Source organism: Pinus tabuliformis, chromosome 4_2, assembly GCF_031772625.1.
Source record: "Pinus tabuliformis cultivar Carrire ecotype Pingquan chromosome 4_2, CPIR1, whole genome shotgun sequence".
Classification (NCBI taxonomy): Eukaryota; Viridiplantae; Streptophyta; class Pinopsida; order Pinales; family Pinaceae; genus Pinus; species Pinus tabuliformis.
In genome coordinates, this window is record NC_142304.1 from 801668243 (window position 1) to 801685963 (window position 17721).

General features: G+C 38.4%; 1 protein-coding gene across 1 annotated transcript in view; it reads left to right on the forward strand.

Moving 5' to 3' along the window:
- Positions 1-39: 39 nt before the first annotated feature.
- Positions 40-17721, forward strand: part of LOC149172101 (kinesin-like protein KIN-14L) — a 49274-nt gene continuing 31592 nt past the window's right edge. The window contains exons 1-4 of the mRNA XM_089426201.1: positions 40-270; positions 409-621; positions 841-939; positions 1022-1800. Of these exons, the coding sequence (XP_089282327.1) occupies positions 40-270; positions 409-621; positions 841-939; positions 1022-1800 (1322 nt within the window). The remainder of the gene's footprint in view (positions 271-408; positions 622-840; positions 940-1021; positions 1801-17721) is intronic.

The window sequence follows — 17721 nt, forward strand, 5'->3', positions numbered from 1 at the left end:
ATTTTCTCTGATTTGATCCATGATTGTGTGGAGGTCTATATGGACGACTTCACAGTTTATGGAGATGACTTTTCACAGGCTTTGGCAAATCTAGAAAAAGTATTGATTCATTGTCAAGAAGCTAATCTAGCCCTTAGTAGTGATAAATGTAAGATGATGCAAACTAAGGGGATTTTTCTAGGCCATCATGTGTCACAAGAAGGAATTCAAGTTGATCCAACAAAGATCAAGGTAATCTCCCGTATCCCTATTCCTAGTTCGCAAAAAGAGGTAAGAAGTTTTTTAGGGCACACAAGTTATTATCAATGATTTATTGAGAATTTTACTAGAATTACAGCACCATTACTTAAATTGTTAAATAAATATGCTGAATTTGTATGGAATGTTGATTGTCAACAGGCTTTTTAGGTACTAAAGGAAAAGTTGTCCACTGCTCCAATATTGAGAGGGCCAAATTGGTCCTTACCTTTTCATATTTGTACAGATGCTTCAAATACTGCACTGGGAGCGGTCTTGGCACAAAGGGAGGATAACTTTCCCTATGCTATTTATTTTGTTACCAAAAATCTTTCTCCTGCTGAATTAAATTATACAGTTACTGAAAAAGAGCTGTTAGCAGTTGTGCGTGCTATAGGAAAGTTTAGGCATTATATCACCGGTTATGAGACATTTGTCCATACTGATCATTTTTCTATTAGATTTTTAATGAATAAACCTATTACTAACGACAGGATAACAAGATGGTTGTTGCTTTTACAAGAATTCAATATAACTGTAATTGATAGGTCTGGAAGGGATAACTTGGCAACAAACTTCTTATCTCGTTTGAACATTGCGTAGGGAAGCATGCCAACTCCAGTGCCTGATGAATTTCCAGATGAAGCATTGTTTTCCATTTCTACTGTTACTCCTTGGTTCACTGATGTCACCAATTATTTGGTATATAGTGCGGCGTAGTGCTAATTTCTCTTGGATCGAAGGGGATCTATTTTATACTGGGCTAGACTTGATTATGAGGCAGTGTGTGTGGGAAGATGAAATGTATGATGTGCTGAGAGCCTGTCACAACGAGCCTTGTGGTGGCCATTTTTCCGATAAAAGGATTGCATACAAAGTTCTCCGTACTGGATACTATTGGCCTACACTTTTTAAAGACGCCAAGAAGTTTGTTTTGAGTTGTGACGCTTGCCAACGGATGGGGAGACCAGTTGCCTCCGATGAAATGCCTCTTCAACAAAAAATCACCATTGAACCTTTTGAGAAGTCGGCATTGGAATTTGCAGGGCCCATCTCCCCAATGTCAAAAAAGAAAAAGTACATCTTCGTATGCACTGACTACGTCACCAAGTGGGTGGAGGCTAAAGCATTGTATGCTGCCACTGAAAAGGCAGTAGTAGAGTTTTTGTTCGAGGACATCTTTACGAGATTTGGTGTGCCTCGTGAAATTGTCACTGACCAGGGTACACAATTTACATCAAAGTTGGTCAAGGCACTCACGAAGCAGTATCAAATTAAGCATCACAAATTGACTCCTTACCACCCCCAGGCTAACGGGAAAGTGGAGTCCATGAACAAAGTTTTGGAATCCATCCTCACAAAAACTATTCAACTGCATCATATGGATTGGGTGGATAAGTTACTGGAGGCACTATGGGCTTATCGGATCACTTGGAGAAATGTGACAGGACACACACCTTATGAGTTAGTCTATGGTAAACAAGTGCTCTTGCCCATTGAGTTCCAAGTAAAAACATTCAGGATTGCCACCCAGTTGGGCATGAATCTAAATGAAGCTCAAGAGTAGAGGCTGATGCAATTGAATGAACTTGACGAAATCCGACAAGATGCCTACCATAGAATCGTGTTGGTGCAGAGCCAAAGAGCTCGATGGCACGACAAATTTATCAAGAAGAAATTCTTTCATCCAGGTGACTGAGCCTTGTTATATGATAGTAAGTTTAAGCATTTTAAAGGTAAATTTTCTACTAGATGGTTAGGACCATATGAAGTAAATGAAGTTTTTGATAACGGTTCAGTTTGTATTTGTACTATCGATGATGATAAGACTTCTTTTGTAGTAAATGGTCATTGGCTTAAAGTTTACCACAAACCACTTTCACATGATCGGTTTTTGCAGGAAGTACGAAAGGATCCAGGGTTGGATCTGGTTCATGCAAATGACTAGCCCCTTGTTGGTTCAATTGATTAATTTCTTTATATATATATATATATATATATATATATAGATATATATATATATATATATATATATATATATATATATATATATATAGATATATATATATATATATATATAGATATATATATATATATATATATATATATATATATATATATATATATAAACCAGTGGGCTGTTATTTCTCATATTTACAGGTGTTTCTCCCCACAACCCACGTAGAATAAAGGAGGAATTCACCAGGAGCAAGTTTATTCCTTTATCCAGGCCTGTTGGATTACTTATGGAAAAGGAACATTTGGAGTCTTCTTTGGAGGCCTTTAGAATCTCTAAACATGAAGTTCCTGAGCATTGACTAGTCTAGGCTCGCAAAATGATATGGACCAGTATTAGTCTAGGGATTCCTTGAGTATAGAGTTTTTTTTTTTTTTTTTTTTTTTTTCCGGGCTCAAGGAAATGTTTACGGAAAGGAAACCCCCTGGAGTCTACTATGGGAAATTCAGACTCTCTAAACATGAATGCCTCGAGCACAAACTACTTTAGGCTCGATAAAACAATAAAGTAGTGGTAGTTTAGGGATCCTTTGGGCATTGAATTATTCTTTTCCGGGCCCAAGGGAATAATTACGGAAAAGAAGCCCCCCTTGGAGCTCTCTTTCCGGACGTTTCCAACTACTTAAATAAGAAATGCCCCAGGAAATTGTCATCTTAGGCTTGGTCAAAAACCATGAGATGATAGACATGGTTCTAGTGCTATCCCACAACAGATTTGATGCCAATTTGTCAAAAGAATTACAAATCTATGTTCTATTTCCTATGTTTAACTAGTTTTGTTCTCAAGTACTTAATGCTGGGCTAGAGTTTTCCTGAGAATCAGTTTGTTTCAAGATTCCAAAATATTTGTAATGATATGAATGTTCAAGTGCTAATCCTGACAACAGCACCATCAGTCTCTTAAAAACATATCAGTCTCTCAAAAATATGTAAACTCTGCTGCTAAAGCACCAAGAAGTCTTCTCAGATGTTAGGCCTCTCAGTTCACTGCAAAATCACTATTGTCTGCACAATGAGGAAATATGTTTCAATCAATGGACCTGAAATTCACACTATCTTCTATACCCAAGATCATTATAGTGACACAGGTATTGCACTTAACTTACCTAATTTGGTCTCAGATAGTTCTAATGCTCACCAAATGTAATTGTATTTTACCTAATTTCCTAAAAATCTGGGCTCTATTCCTATTTCCACCCCCACTTCCTAACATATTCCTGGATTTGATTGAACCACTTCCCATTTCGGCTTCCTCATGATTATGACCCGTATCCTTTCCTCACGTATGTTCATAATTCAGGCATGATTTCCCTTGATGGGCATGACATACACCGATCCGTGGGCTAGATGCAGGGTATTATTCCTTAGAGTACGCACAGGTGTTAGTATGATGTGACGAGTAATCTTTGGTTGAGGTTGACGCTGAGTCTATTCCATATCAGCGGTCTTTTGTTCACATGTATGATGCCGTAATGATGAACAATTGTCACCTCTCGCTCTAGAAGGCGGCCAAAGCATTATTGCTCTCGATGGCCATGACTCCAGCATGAAATACACATTCCTTTCTAAGTGCATTACCTTAAGTTCCATTCCCAAATTTTTAATTGCTGCATCGTTTCTATTTATTCACAATCACTGCATACGAATTGTTCTCACCACAGAGGTGTCTCGTAATTTCGATTGGGTGCTAATTGTGGAGTGACATTTTCTATAAGAGAGTCGGTTCATTGGTGCAATTGATCACTTGTCTGTGCCAACGAATTCTACAGGTGCACTCATAATTTGACCATGGGGGCGGATAAGCACGAGCCAACATTTGGCCAGTTTTCGCGGACCCTTGAGTATCAGTCTTGTAAGGCGGTCATCGAAGAGAAAGGATGGAAAATTTTTCTCCAAAAGTTTCAGGGGTACAACGATGCAGTTGCTTTGGCCTTTTCCCAAACATTTGACGGGAAGAGAGCCAAAGTTGGAAACTTGCAACTCAAGATCACAGAGCAGTCTCTCAGCGAAGCAATAGGGCTACCTTCAAGTGGGGAGCATTTCTTCAAGGGCAGCCAATTACACATTCCCAATTGTGCAGCGTTTCTAAAACCGGCTTATCAGTCACTAAGTTGGGCCAAAGGAGTCTTGCGTACCTACATTCAGGATCAATGGCATCCCTTGTTAACTATGATCCAACATTTCTTAACCTGCGAAGGAAGGTATGGCATCATTTTTCTATATCATATTAGGCTCTTGATGCATTTTACAAAGGAATGCTCCATAAATATTCCCCATTTCTTGAAATTAAGCCTCCACAAGATGGCCAGGGGAGTGCAATCTGAGGGTAAGAAACCAAAGACTTCCCTCTACCACCATAGCTTGATTAAAATTTTGATTGTGGTTGAACTGAGTAAGAGAAAGAAGTCTTGGGAAGACTTTCTCATAGAGAAATTTCCAGGAGAAGAGACACAGGTCAAGTGGAGACAGAGGCCTATTGGTAGAACCTTGAAGTCTAGGAGGGAAACCCCTACACCTACCTCACAAAGTACCCCTACTTCCCCCACTTCTCTTGCCCATTCTGTGTCACCTCCTCCCAAGAATTCTAAAATTCTTGATCCCTCTTCTAGCTAGGCAGCTGAGCCTTCAAAAATACAGTTAGAAAAGAAGCAAAAGGAGAAAAGGGGAAGGGAGACCTTAACCTCCATAGATGAGCCAGCTGAAATTCCCTCAACAGGTCAACAAAGTCATCAACCCAAGAACAAGGTTAGGAGAACCTTGTTTCTTGCTTACAAAACTTTAACTCCTACTATAGAAACTTCCATACAAGGTAGAAGAAGGACTCGAAGCATGAACAAACCTCCTCACACCCCATCTACATTTCGAGCTGCCAGTCCTCAACAAGTGTTTGTAACTTCATCTCCAGAGTTCATTGCTCAATCTCCATTATCTCTCCCTCAGTCTCCTTCACCTCCATTGCAGTCCCAAATTCCCGATGACATTGTCCAGGATTTACACACTTCCACTTAGCCTTCAGCCAATCAAAAACAACAATTCTCTTCACCTAAACAAAGTGTAAGTCAGATTCCTGGAGGAAGTCCTTCCCAACAATCCACAACTCCAGCAGCTCTAGCAAGGACACCTGTTTTTGAAGAAGAAGAGAACCTAAGAATTAAGTTGATCAGACTCCAGAAAAGGATTGGTAAACTCAAAGATCAGGCTCATAAATTTAAGGTACTGTTTCACTATGTCAGAGGAGTGAATAATCAACTGCGTGATAGTAACTTGAGACTCTTTGTTCAAAATGATGCTTTGAAGAGAAATAATAGACAACTTTTGACATGGAAAGCAGCCAGGACTTGTCCTGCAAAAAGGATCAATGCTCAAAAGTTAGCCAGGCAGTTCACCAAATGTTCAGTGCCAGTGAAAAGAGGACTTGAAGTCTTGGTCAAGGCAACTGGCCTTTGACCAGACACTTAGGTGATTCAATCTCTTTTTGGTTTGAGATGCATGAGGACATGCATCACCTCAAGCGTGGGGGAGATGTTGGACTCCGTTTTTGTCTCTGCTCATACACTTTTCATACTACTTTTTGCCCTATTTTAACCTACAATTGAACTCTTTTCATGTCATTTTGACCTCCTTGTGCCTGGACTATACCAAATTCCCATCCAAGGTAAAAGCATTACAAATGGTGTTGTTTTAGCTATTTTGATGATCAATATTAGGTAGTTGAATGTGTGCTTGTTTGTTTACTAATCATTATGGGTGATAGATGTGAAGATTTCTCTCACAAGGACCCAAGACTTCTGCATCAAAAGAGAATTTTGCACTCAAAGAAGGAACTGTACTTAAGGCAACAATCTAGAATTGCACTCTAGGAAATTACACTTGAATATTTGCACTTAAGGATGAGCAAGATGGTCAACGTGACCTCATTGAATTAAATGAGGAAGATCGATGCTTCTTATGCATAGCCAACTTTCAACCTCCAAAACATAATTCTGTCTTATCATTTAGATCTTGTATAGAAAACTGTTGGTTGCTAAGCCTTGATTAGAATGGAAATCAGATTGGCATCTCCATGATTTGATTTTTACTAATTGTAATATGTAAAATGGATTATAAATCCTATAGAAAACAATGTGGAGAAGAGATACATGCATACATACTCAAGAATCTAAACTTTTTTGTTTTATTATTGTTCTACTGAGATTTATCAGTGGAAATGATCTTTGCCTTGGTTTTGCGTTGAAGAATAAGTTGTGATTGCAAGAGCTTGTAAATGGTTGATATAGTTATCTGATCCTATTCATCTTACTGTAAGTTTCATACCCAGTAGTGGCAAGGGCCCAACACCACTGGGAAATTTAATCCTGCAGCTAGTAGTTGATTTGTTTCTTTAAGTTTTAATTCATTTCTCTGAATTGTTTTGAAAAGAATTTAAATCTAGTTTTCGGCATTTGATTGATTGTGTTAATTTGTTTCCAGAGCATCTGAATCAGTTTTGTTTATATAACAGTGTTATGGCATTTTGGCATATCTTGATTTGGTCTCTGAATGAGCTAGTTTTCACAAGGTTGGATTTGGTTATATGGCAAATGAGTAGATTAATTAGAATTTACAGTTGATTGGATTGAACATTCACTACAGGTTGATCTTAGTAAAAACACATTCCTTTGATTTCCCTTTTCACTTACCAAGAAATAGGCACTCTTCATTTTCAAAACGAATTAATGGTGAATGTAATGACCTTTGTTCACTTTGTCTTCGATCCAACATGTTGATAGCCTCGATTCTCTGCTTCTGATCTAAAAAAAAATTCATAACCTCTCCGTGATTGTTCCATCCCTTGTTTTATTACCCTGTCGCAACTTTGTTGGAATAATCCACCATTGTGAGTGGGCCGATTCCGTGAGTGGTTGACATCTCCACAGGAGTTCTGTTACACAGCGACGCTGCCCAATCATGGGCATAACCCAAGTAACAAGCATGTACGCATGCCTTTCTAAGTGAATTACACATGATCATATAAATTCCTCCATAAAAGCCTGATTACACATACTTACCTGAGCTTGAAGGACACTGAATGAATGTGTGTGTAAGGCTTATGCAACAAGAGAATTAGAATTCATAGTGTAGAGTATCGATTCTTCCCAATCTTTTGAAGTCTAATTCAATGGGACATAATCCCAATCTTTTGAAGTCCATCAATCTTGCAATTTGTGGAATGTTGAAAAGGATCAAGGTCTACATTCCTTATGGAGAAGCAATCTATATCGATGTGAGGAGAAGTCTATTTGAAGACTTGTAGCAGCTCATTCTTGAAAGCCTTTATAGTGAAGAGAAAGCATCTAGCATTTTGGGACCAACTTGAAGTCCTCATCTAACTCAAGTAAGTATTGATATTACTCTTTATGTTTTAGTCATCTAACAATATGTCTTCAATTTGCAAGAAAAAGCAACAAGCTCAATGGAACATCAATCTTTCAATCATGAAAGACAAAGGTATGTAATCTTGAGGTATGTATAGCATGTTCATTTGTTAAAAGTCTAGTATGAAATGTTTTAGAGTTTAAGGTTTGAAAGTTTTCATTGTGACGAAGTTTGTTAATACCTAGTGATTGTAAATCCTAGATAGAACATATGGAAACCCTTATCCTAATTCTCTTGTTTCTAACTCATGATATCTAGGGTTTGTAGGTATATGCCAATCCTTTACAAAAATAGAATTGAATGATGTCTAGATTTTGACATAATGCCCCTAGAGCTAGTTAGGGTTTTTACTCAAAATCCATTGGAATTCATTCTCTAAGAAGTAATAGAAACCCTAAATAATCATTACACTATTGTACTTGTATATTTTGGTTGTGCTTGACAATGAATATTGTAGGTATATATTGAAGGAAGCAAAGATAAGGTAGACATTCTAATCTTAGGAATGGTGGCTTGGTAAATCGAGTTAGATCCTTAGGTACAAGTTGACTTATATGGAAATGGACCATGAAGACACTGTCATGATAAGGAAACCCTACAAGGTTTGTAAAAGGAGCAACTCAAGGTATGTTTAAAGACCAAATGATTTTAACTAGTCTTCTTCATATAAAAAGGTACGATCATTTTGAAATTTGATTTATATTACTAATTCTCTCATGTCTAGGGCTTTGAATCATTAAGATTCTTATTTAGGGTGATTAATCCTTAGATTAAATCAACCCTTTTCATACTCTCTATCTTTTTTTCATTTTGGTAAAACCCTAACCCTTTAGGATTCAATATAAAACCCTACCCTTTTAATGTTATGATGAAACACAATGGTTGAAGTATTGATAGTTGTGATTCAGTATGAAGATGAAACATATATATGCCTTTGTATATAGTGACATAAATGACTTGTATTATGATTATGTGAATGAGTTGATGAAGCTTTGGATTGATATTTCTTGATAGATGACAAACTTGTTGGTATGATAATAAATGAGGTTAAGACTTGATATGAACTCTACCTGTCACTCGGTTGAAAGAACTGCTAATGTGACATTGATGACTTTGATAATAGTTTTGATCTGAATTCTAAACTTTGATGAGCTGAATTTGTTGATACAACATTAATTTACATAAGGATGATTATGTTGGCTTAGTAAGGCATTATGCTTGTAGAGAGAGTTGCATGAAGCAAGCTACCCGATCCTGATATGTCCATAATTGACAGTGATATGATGAAGTCAGGATTATGAGTACCAAGGTATGGCTTTGATTTTGATTATGGTGTTGGTTTTAAATATTGATGGTGTACTCTTGACAGGTGATGATCCTATGATGATCTAAGTAAGAGGGACATGGATTCTAAATCTCAAAATGATGTACCATGGCATGATGAATCGATTTATGGAATTTGAGAAATAAATTCTATATTGCAAAGCTGTTGAAAAATGTTTTTGAATAATGGAAATGCAAATAATTGGCTTCTCCGATTTGAATTTCAAGATGTTGTTGAACTTGACATGGCATCCGATAGTTGATTGAAGCAATGATGTTCCAGTTTGAACGTATATTGAGCTGCTTCATTCACATAGAGATTCCACCGAACATCCTTTGAAATGTTTGCAAGAGGATTTCTATTTTTGAGGCTGATATATTTCTCCTATGATATGTGATTGCAATTGATGTATTGTTGTTAATAGAGATTATTGTTGATGAGCACATAAGAGTGCTGGCTTAATGTGAGATATGCCCTGATATTATTGACAAGTCCATAGTTTTACTCTCAACTGAGATTGAGCATGAAGTTTCTAGCATGACTAATTGCGAGGCAGGATGTAGAAGCTCCTTAGAGATCCATCTAATCAGGATCTGAATATGACATGGATACATTGTGATGACATAGAATCTATATATATATAGTTGGGACTGAGATACTTCCATATTTTGAGACAATACAACTGTTCGAGACAAGCTTAGGCTTGTGATTGACGCCTCCTTGAGAGGGAGGATGATTGTGGTATCATTTTGTGATTTATATGATTATTTATGATCTAACATGATATTTGATTTGATGCCATGTATGAATATGAAACAATTACTATTTAGACAAGCATATACCATATTTGAGTATGATGAGAGCAGTGATGATCAAGGACAATGAACCAACTCTTCCTCCCTGTTTGAGCTTCCAGGGTGAGGAATTGAGATAGAGGGCTCCTGGGGTTGAGGGAAATCTGGACATTAAGGTATGAACCCTATCTGTTACCCATAGGGATGGAGATGTTGCTAGCCTATCTTCATAGGGTTAGAGAATGTTGCTCCCCTGTCTAGTCTTGTTACCCATAGGGATGGAGATGTTGCTAGCCTATCTTCATAGGGCCGGAGAATGTTGCTCCCCTGTCTGGTCTTTGTAGAGTATACCCTAGTTGGCATCATACCCACAAGTAGGGCTTGTCAGGAATATTGGTCCTCGTTTGACCAATGAGTTAAAAGTGTACTTTGGGTGTACCGCACAAGTCGATTACGATGCATGATTTCTACCACATGAGTATTTAGGGTCATCGATGGGAAGATCAATAGGCAATATGATGGGTTGAGATAACCCTATGCGGTTCCAGGTTGAGATTGAGATCCTTGGTGTGATCCCAGGGTTAAGATGTGCTACCCTGTGTGTTTTGATATCCTATTGCTCGATATGGGGATGTATAACTTCCCCATGAGATTCCGAGTCGATATGTGCTCCCTGATGTGGTTACAGGTTGAGATGTGCTCCTTGATGATATGCTCTCTGATGATGAAATTCTAGGTAGTAGCTTGATGGATAGAGCGTGGTAGCTTAATCTCACCTCCAGTAACAAATGCTTCTTCTTCTAGATTCTAGAATGTTCAGCATATGAGCAAAAACAATCAAGAGATAAACATGAATAAGCAAGGGATAGATCGAGATGTACATTAATGATTTATGATAATGAGAAACTTGATATGGTCACGGCATGAAAATTACATGACAAAGATGATCAGTGATGATACATGATGACACTTAAAGATACCAGAAAGGCTTATTGATCGATGGACAAATATTGGCAGGTGGAATTCTCCCTAGTTGAGAGGTAGTGTTAAAATTATGAAACTGCGTTAAAATTCCAGTTTGGATAGCTCATATGATGAAGATAATAATTGCAATAGATTCCTCTTTTTGAGAGGACCAAAATCAACCTAAATATCACCTTATTTGAACAAGTAGAAGTTGGTTTTTGAATTTATTTATTTACTCATGTACAATTGGCAAGTCGGCCTCAACATCAAGTAGACCCTCATGAAAGCCTATAAATAGAAGAGACCTCAAGCTCATTTGGACACAACCTTGAATCAATCTCTTCTCTTGTCTATTGTTTGGTTTGCACAGGTCTGAGGAAGGAAAGCTGGTGCAAAGAATCCAAAACTACAGGGTCGAAGCTCGCACGTGTCTAGGGTTTCTGAGTTACATATGCTCACACATAACTAAAGATTTTCGTTCGTGGAAGCTAGCAAAATATGATCATGAGAGCTTCGGGAAGTCTCAGATGCTTGCTCTCAGTGTCTAAGGGAGCGTTCGAGAGGCTAAGGATTATGTAGTTCTGGTTGTTCCCTAGACGCTCACATCCATTTCTCTAGAGAGCATCCAAATTAGTCTCGAACGATTGTAAATGGTGTTTAAGGGAGAATATGGGAGGCTAGGGTTTCTATAGTGCAGTCGGAACCCGTATGCTCGCACACAGTTCACCTGGGATCTTCCAGATCAGTCCCAAATGCACTTATCCATTTTTCCAGAGAGCGTCCAGATCAACCTTAAGCACTCGCACACAATATCTTTGCATGCTTTTGGGACCGAAATATGAGTTATCAGTATGAAACAATGTTCAACATAGTGACACCTGCATGGGGTAGTTTAAGTGGTAGTGGCCATGGAAATGAAGTCTTACCGAACAAGAAGTCTTGGGTTGAAATATTGTGCTACCCTCCCCCCGTAGCGGGGTGAATAATGGACATGTAAAAAACATGAAAATCAGAGAGTCCTACCAAGCTTACAACAAAAACAATTTGTTCAACATAGTGACAATAGTATCCAACAGTTAACTACAGTTGGTGACAGTGCATTACAATCCTCAAAATCATGATCTTTGAGTATAAGTATGTTTAAGACCATGCTATGGATGTTCTAGTTGATTTGTTGCATTGATGAAGATATGGATCATTATACTCCCTTTTGCTGTATCATTTGATGACAATATAAGAAGAAGAAGAATTTCCAAGTGTTTTCCTCGTAGTGGGTTTGGCCTTGGTCTCCAACCAATCCTGGTGTCTCTATGTGTGCGCTTTTCTTCTATTGTTCCTTTATGTTCTGCCGCATAAATGATGTTGATATTTTCTTTCTATATAGTTGGATATGGCGATGAATAATAATGTAAATATGAATAATGTTATAATGTTACGTGGTGAAATTAATGTGTTAATGAAGAAATGCAATTATCAAAGCAAAGAACAATGTAGCCCTATGAAAAATTAACATGGTATCAGAGCTGGGCTGAAGAAAATCCATGAAGATCACCCTGATGAAGACACTATTGATGGAAGCATGAAGAAAATAGTGTATACCTAAAATAATTCTAGGGTTTGAAGAAAACCATAGGCAAATTTATTATCAGGTTTTGATAGATGCTATGATGTTAGGGTTGGAAAGAAAACACTATTTTATGGAAAAAACATGAGATATAGCATGGTCAATGTGAGGAGGCTCAAGAACTTGTGAAAGATTTGATGAAGACCTAGATGGGATAATCCTTAGTAAGCCTGGTTGGTTGATTAAAGGTAACATTGGTATGCAGATTATGGATGGTGATGGCTGGTTCAAGAGGGAGAGGATCACCTTCCATTGAAGATAAGTATTTATTGACTTATGATGCCTCTTAATTTTTTTTTAGACTTATGGATTTGATTATTATGTTTATTGTTTATACTCCCTGCATATGTATGTGAATATATAGATGTTTCTAACCTCCTTGATGAGATGTGATGTGTGGATCCTTCTTGAGGATCATTTGAAATGTAGGAAGGATGGCTAGAAATGGAAAGGTTAAGAGGCACTATATGAAAGGATGGAAAAGTGCTTGAAGCTGCCCATGTCTAATTAAAATGTGCATAGGTATTTGAGTACCATAAGGTATGCATGGTATGTTGTATTTCAACTGTAACATTGATGGCTAGGTAAGCCCTAAGGTATGATGACAATGTCTCTTTCTTTAATGGACCATGCATGCATATGAAATTAACTTGGATCTATGTTTCGCATGATGAAATGATGCATATGGTGTTGAACATTTTGATCTTCTTGAATTCTATAAATCTATCTAATGTTGATACATTGATATACTTGATGTTTGGCTAACATCTATCTGTTGGATGTCTTGATCCTATAAATAGGGCTAGCACCTTGACACTAGTAGATGATACTCTTGATACTTAATGATGGATTTCACATAGAAGGTTAACTCATTAATTATTATACATGATGATGAGCCCCAGAAATGGGTAATTATATGGGCTCATTCAGCCTCCTAATTCGACTTAATCCACCATTCTCATTAGTTTATTGCATTTTTTTGATTATATTTATGCTAATAGAGTGAATTGGGTTAGTCATTATGCCAAAAAGTCTAATGTGAGTTTTATGCAGATTTTTGGTCAATTTTGAGACAAAATCAAAGGTTTAATGAGCACTTGGCAGCCAAATTCGTGGAAGAACAAGGGAGAGGATTTGTAGGAGGGTGTCCCCTTCATTTATGAGCCCTTACCTCGAATTCTCCACCAGCAGCTCGGAGTTCAAGGGCCACCACATCAATGATCACAAGGGCAGCCGAGCAGGGCTAGTGAAGCTGCTGTTAACTGCAAGTTTTGGCAGCCAAGTTCCTAAAGTTTAGGAGGACTATTGGGGTCCTCAATTTGTATAAATAAGAAGGCTTAGGGCCTTTTTTGTTAGTCAGATGTTAGTCAGATTTTAGTCAGATTGTAGTTAGATTTTAGTCAGTAGGTTAGTCATTTTGTTAGTCTATTTTCGCACTTTAGTGCAACTCTGTATTAGCACATTTTCGAGCTTTTTCTTGTAGATAGTTTTTGGGATGTAACTATTATTTTTTGATCAATAAAGATGAATCCAGCTTTGCACCAGCTCTAATCTTTCTTAGGAGGCTGTAGCTCTTGGGGTTGGGCCCAACCCAAGTGCTAGTACCTCCTTTGTGTACTTTTATGTGTTTTTGCTGCATTCATAGAATAATTTCTGTTATTTAGGTTAAAATCTTGCTTTGTTACTTAGGTTGTTTTTGATGATTAAGATAGCTTTTCATACTTCAGGTTGATTTGATAGTTTGGTAAAGGAAAATATCTGCAAAAAGGCCATCAAGCAATCCTTGATCCCATCTCTCCCTCCTTGGGACCATGAGCTGAGACCAAGGCATACTTGCTGCCACAAAAACACTGTTTTTGCCTTTCCATGCAATTGCTAGTGTTAGATTTTTAGTTGGAAAAGTTGATACCAGTTGTACTTGCATGTTTAGATCTGTTCTTGCTTAGTTTCCATAGTTATCTTGCATGATTCCTTGTCTATAAACTTCTGTTCATCATGTTTCTGGTTTTTAGGTCAGATTAGGTCAAAATAGCTAGATCTCTGGTTTTCCTAGTCTTTGTTCGATCAGTTTTGGAAAATAGTGTGCAGAACACTTGTAATACCTCCCTGCCTAGCCTTCCTCCATCATACAACCTGCTCCAACCCCTAATCCAAGATTCTTTCCCTTCATTTGCCACACTTTTTCAATTTGTCATAATTCCTACATTCTTGTGCAACATCGCTCCTTCCATCCTTGAACGAATCCAACCACCTTAATCACTCCTTAGCATCATTTACCAGGTCCTAGACCCCTTTCCATCCTCATCCATCCTCCATTTCCACTTTTCCACCATTTTCCCACCATCAACCCTCCAAAATCCTCTTTCGGATCTTCCTGTAAAACATCTTGTAGAACCCCTGCAAACTTCCTATAGAAATTCACGTGAGCGGTTTTTCGAGATTTGATCAATGTGAAACTCTCTAGAAGGGTGTTAGGGACCCCTTTGGCCCTCTTCTCATCTTCCCAACCTCCTGCAAGTACCCACTCCATTTCCTTTCGCCAATCAACCTCTGCACAGTAAAAAATAGTCAAAGCACATGCATAATAATTCTGCGAAATTACTCAAAAATGAAAAACTATGTTTTTTTCATATTTTTATTCAGAAGTAGCTTAGTCACATGCATTTTACCTTTCCAATAGTCAATGGCATCCAGTTCCACCGCTTTCATCTCTTTTCTTGCACTAGTAGGGCTAGTCGGTAAAACTAGGGTTTGCGTTTTTTTTCAGCTTTCAGCTTCTTTCTGCAAGTAGACTAGCCTCCTTTGAGTTAGCTTTCATCCATCACAATTAAAAGCTTCTTCTAAGAGCTCATAGAAGTTGGCTTAAGCTCCTAGTGGACTTGTGCTAGCTAGTGACAGCCTGCGGCAAGAGCTAGTACTTGTGCATACATCACCGTCGCTTCCAAGTTTGTTACGAACAACCAAGTTGATAAAAGTAAAGAAGGGAGTCCTAGGAGTTGTAGCATCATTGCTGCAATACTGGAGCCCACCATCTTTTTGTCGCCATTGCCGAGGAAGTGTTAGAGTATTTGTGATTGCTGCTTTTCTTCTATTTCTTACTGCAACCTTCTGCTAAGTAGTTTATTTCAGCAAGAGTAGAGTAGTTGTTTCATTTCCATTCTGCAATTTCATTTCCGCAAAAGTAGATTAGACATTTCCTACTTTCCTAGACTAGAATTTCAATTCTGCAACGTAGATTAGCATTTCAATTCCACAATTTCAATTCTGCAAGCGTAGATTAGCATTTCAATTCCGCAATTTCAATTCTGCAAACGTAGATTAACATTTCAATTCTGCAATTTCATTTCAGCAACATAGATTAGTCATTTCCTTCTTTCATTTCAATTCTGCAATTTTTGATTTCAACAAGGTTTATTTTAGTTAGTTGCAATTTTTTGTTCAATCAATTTCAGTTTTGCAGGTACAAGCAGAAAAAAACAAAAATCAACCAAAAATATTTCCTTTCATGCCTCATAGGAGTAGGGATATTTCAGAAAAATGTTTGCACAACACCCCCACTACTTCACACAACCAACCTTCTCTCTTCTTCGGTGGCTGCAATCAAGAAACACCCTTAGGTAACAGCTAGACATATTTGAAGAACATATAGGGGAAGAAGAAGAAGAAAACATTCATTTGGAGCCCATGGCTGAAAACAAAAATGTTGGGAGCAGTACCTTTTCTTCCAACTCATCCCTTTATGTTGGAAAAGGTGAATGTGAGAATATGCTGGAAGATTTCAAGAGCGAGATGAGGTAGTTTCTTGCCATGCAAATGGATACCTTGCGGATCCAAAGGAAGCAGGAGGAAGCCGAGAGGGCTTTGGCCATATTTTGTCCCAAGTGCACTAGAAAGCATCCTAGAAACGAATGTCCATTGCACTCCATAGAAGTGTGTTTTTTCTGTGAAAGTGACCGTTGTACGGACTAGTGCCCTTCCTTGCCCGGAATTAAAGATGCATATCAAAGGGCCAAAGGAGCCACTGAACCACTCTATTTTATAAACCAAAGGAGGCCACATGGACCCAAAACTTACAAGGAGAGAATGCAAGGGACATTCCAGAGCTATTACAACCCCTATCAAGCCACTTCCATGCCTTCTTGGGGTCCCTTGCTCATCCTTCTTGGTCCACACCTCCTCCTTGGTCCTTTACATCTCCATATTATGCCCAATTAGTTTCTCATCCATTTCACCCCTACGATCAACCACAACCTCAATGGAATGCACCTCATCAGGGGTGGAGGCCCTAGTACAACACTCCTCCCGCTCCTTTTCCTCTACCACCTGCTCAACCGCAACCATCGCCTCCTGCTCCACCAAGGCAGCCCCAAATGCCTGCCCAATTGAACCCGAACCCAAATAACAGACAAGCTCAACAATTATATAGTGGGAAACCACCTGCCCAACCACAACCCCATCCACATCCATCTCAAATATACACCCCCACTCAACTACCCGTACCACCATTTCCAAAACGCACATTGGAGTAGCTCAACCCAATTACAATGCTGAGGCACAACATTTCCAAACAACTCCTTTTGAGGTCAATGATATTCACCATAGCTCAGGAAGAGTATTGCAAGAAAGAGATTATATTGATATCATTGAAGGACCACATCTAACAGAAGAAGATGTAGAAGAGAAGAGCAAAGAACCATGGGCTGCACTTGATAAATAGAAGACAACAGAATCAGAGATCGAGAGAGCTCCCTCATGGTTACCATCAAATCCTCCATGTATTCAAGAGAAAAATCAGCAAAAAGAGGAAGATGAGAAGGTCATGGTAGAAGGTGACATGAAGAATGATCCAGATCAGCAAAAGGACCAAGGATATCAGAGCTATATTGAGATATGGTTCCAGACGGTCACTAAGTTGCAGCAGTACTCTCTTCCTCAGCTATGTTTGATCCCTTCAAAGTCAAATCATTTGGTCTCTGAAATCCGGATACCTATCAAAGCATGCATTTCAAGCCTCCACATCATTTTGTCTCTAATCTCGATGTGCACATGGCTCCATTGGAAGTATTCTTATACTTGAAAATTATTTTGTTTTTCAAGTAGGGTAGAGTAGGAAAAAAAGAAAAAAGAAAAAATGAAAATAAGAGGAAAATAAAAATCTAAGGTGAAAACCTCCTCGGAGGCACCTCAGATTGGCTCATTGATTGAAAACCTCCATGAGGCGGTAAATGGGTTGGAAAGAAGAGAAAAGAAAACGAGAATAAGATCCCTGGGTGAAAACCTCTCATGGAGGCGCCTAGGGCAGGTAGTTAGGGTGAAAACTTCCTTGAGGCGCCCTAGTTGTTTTC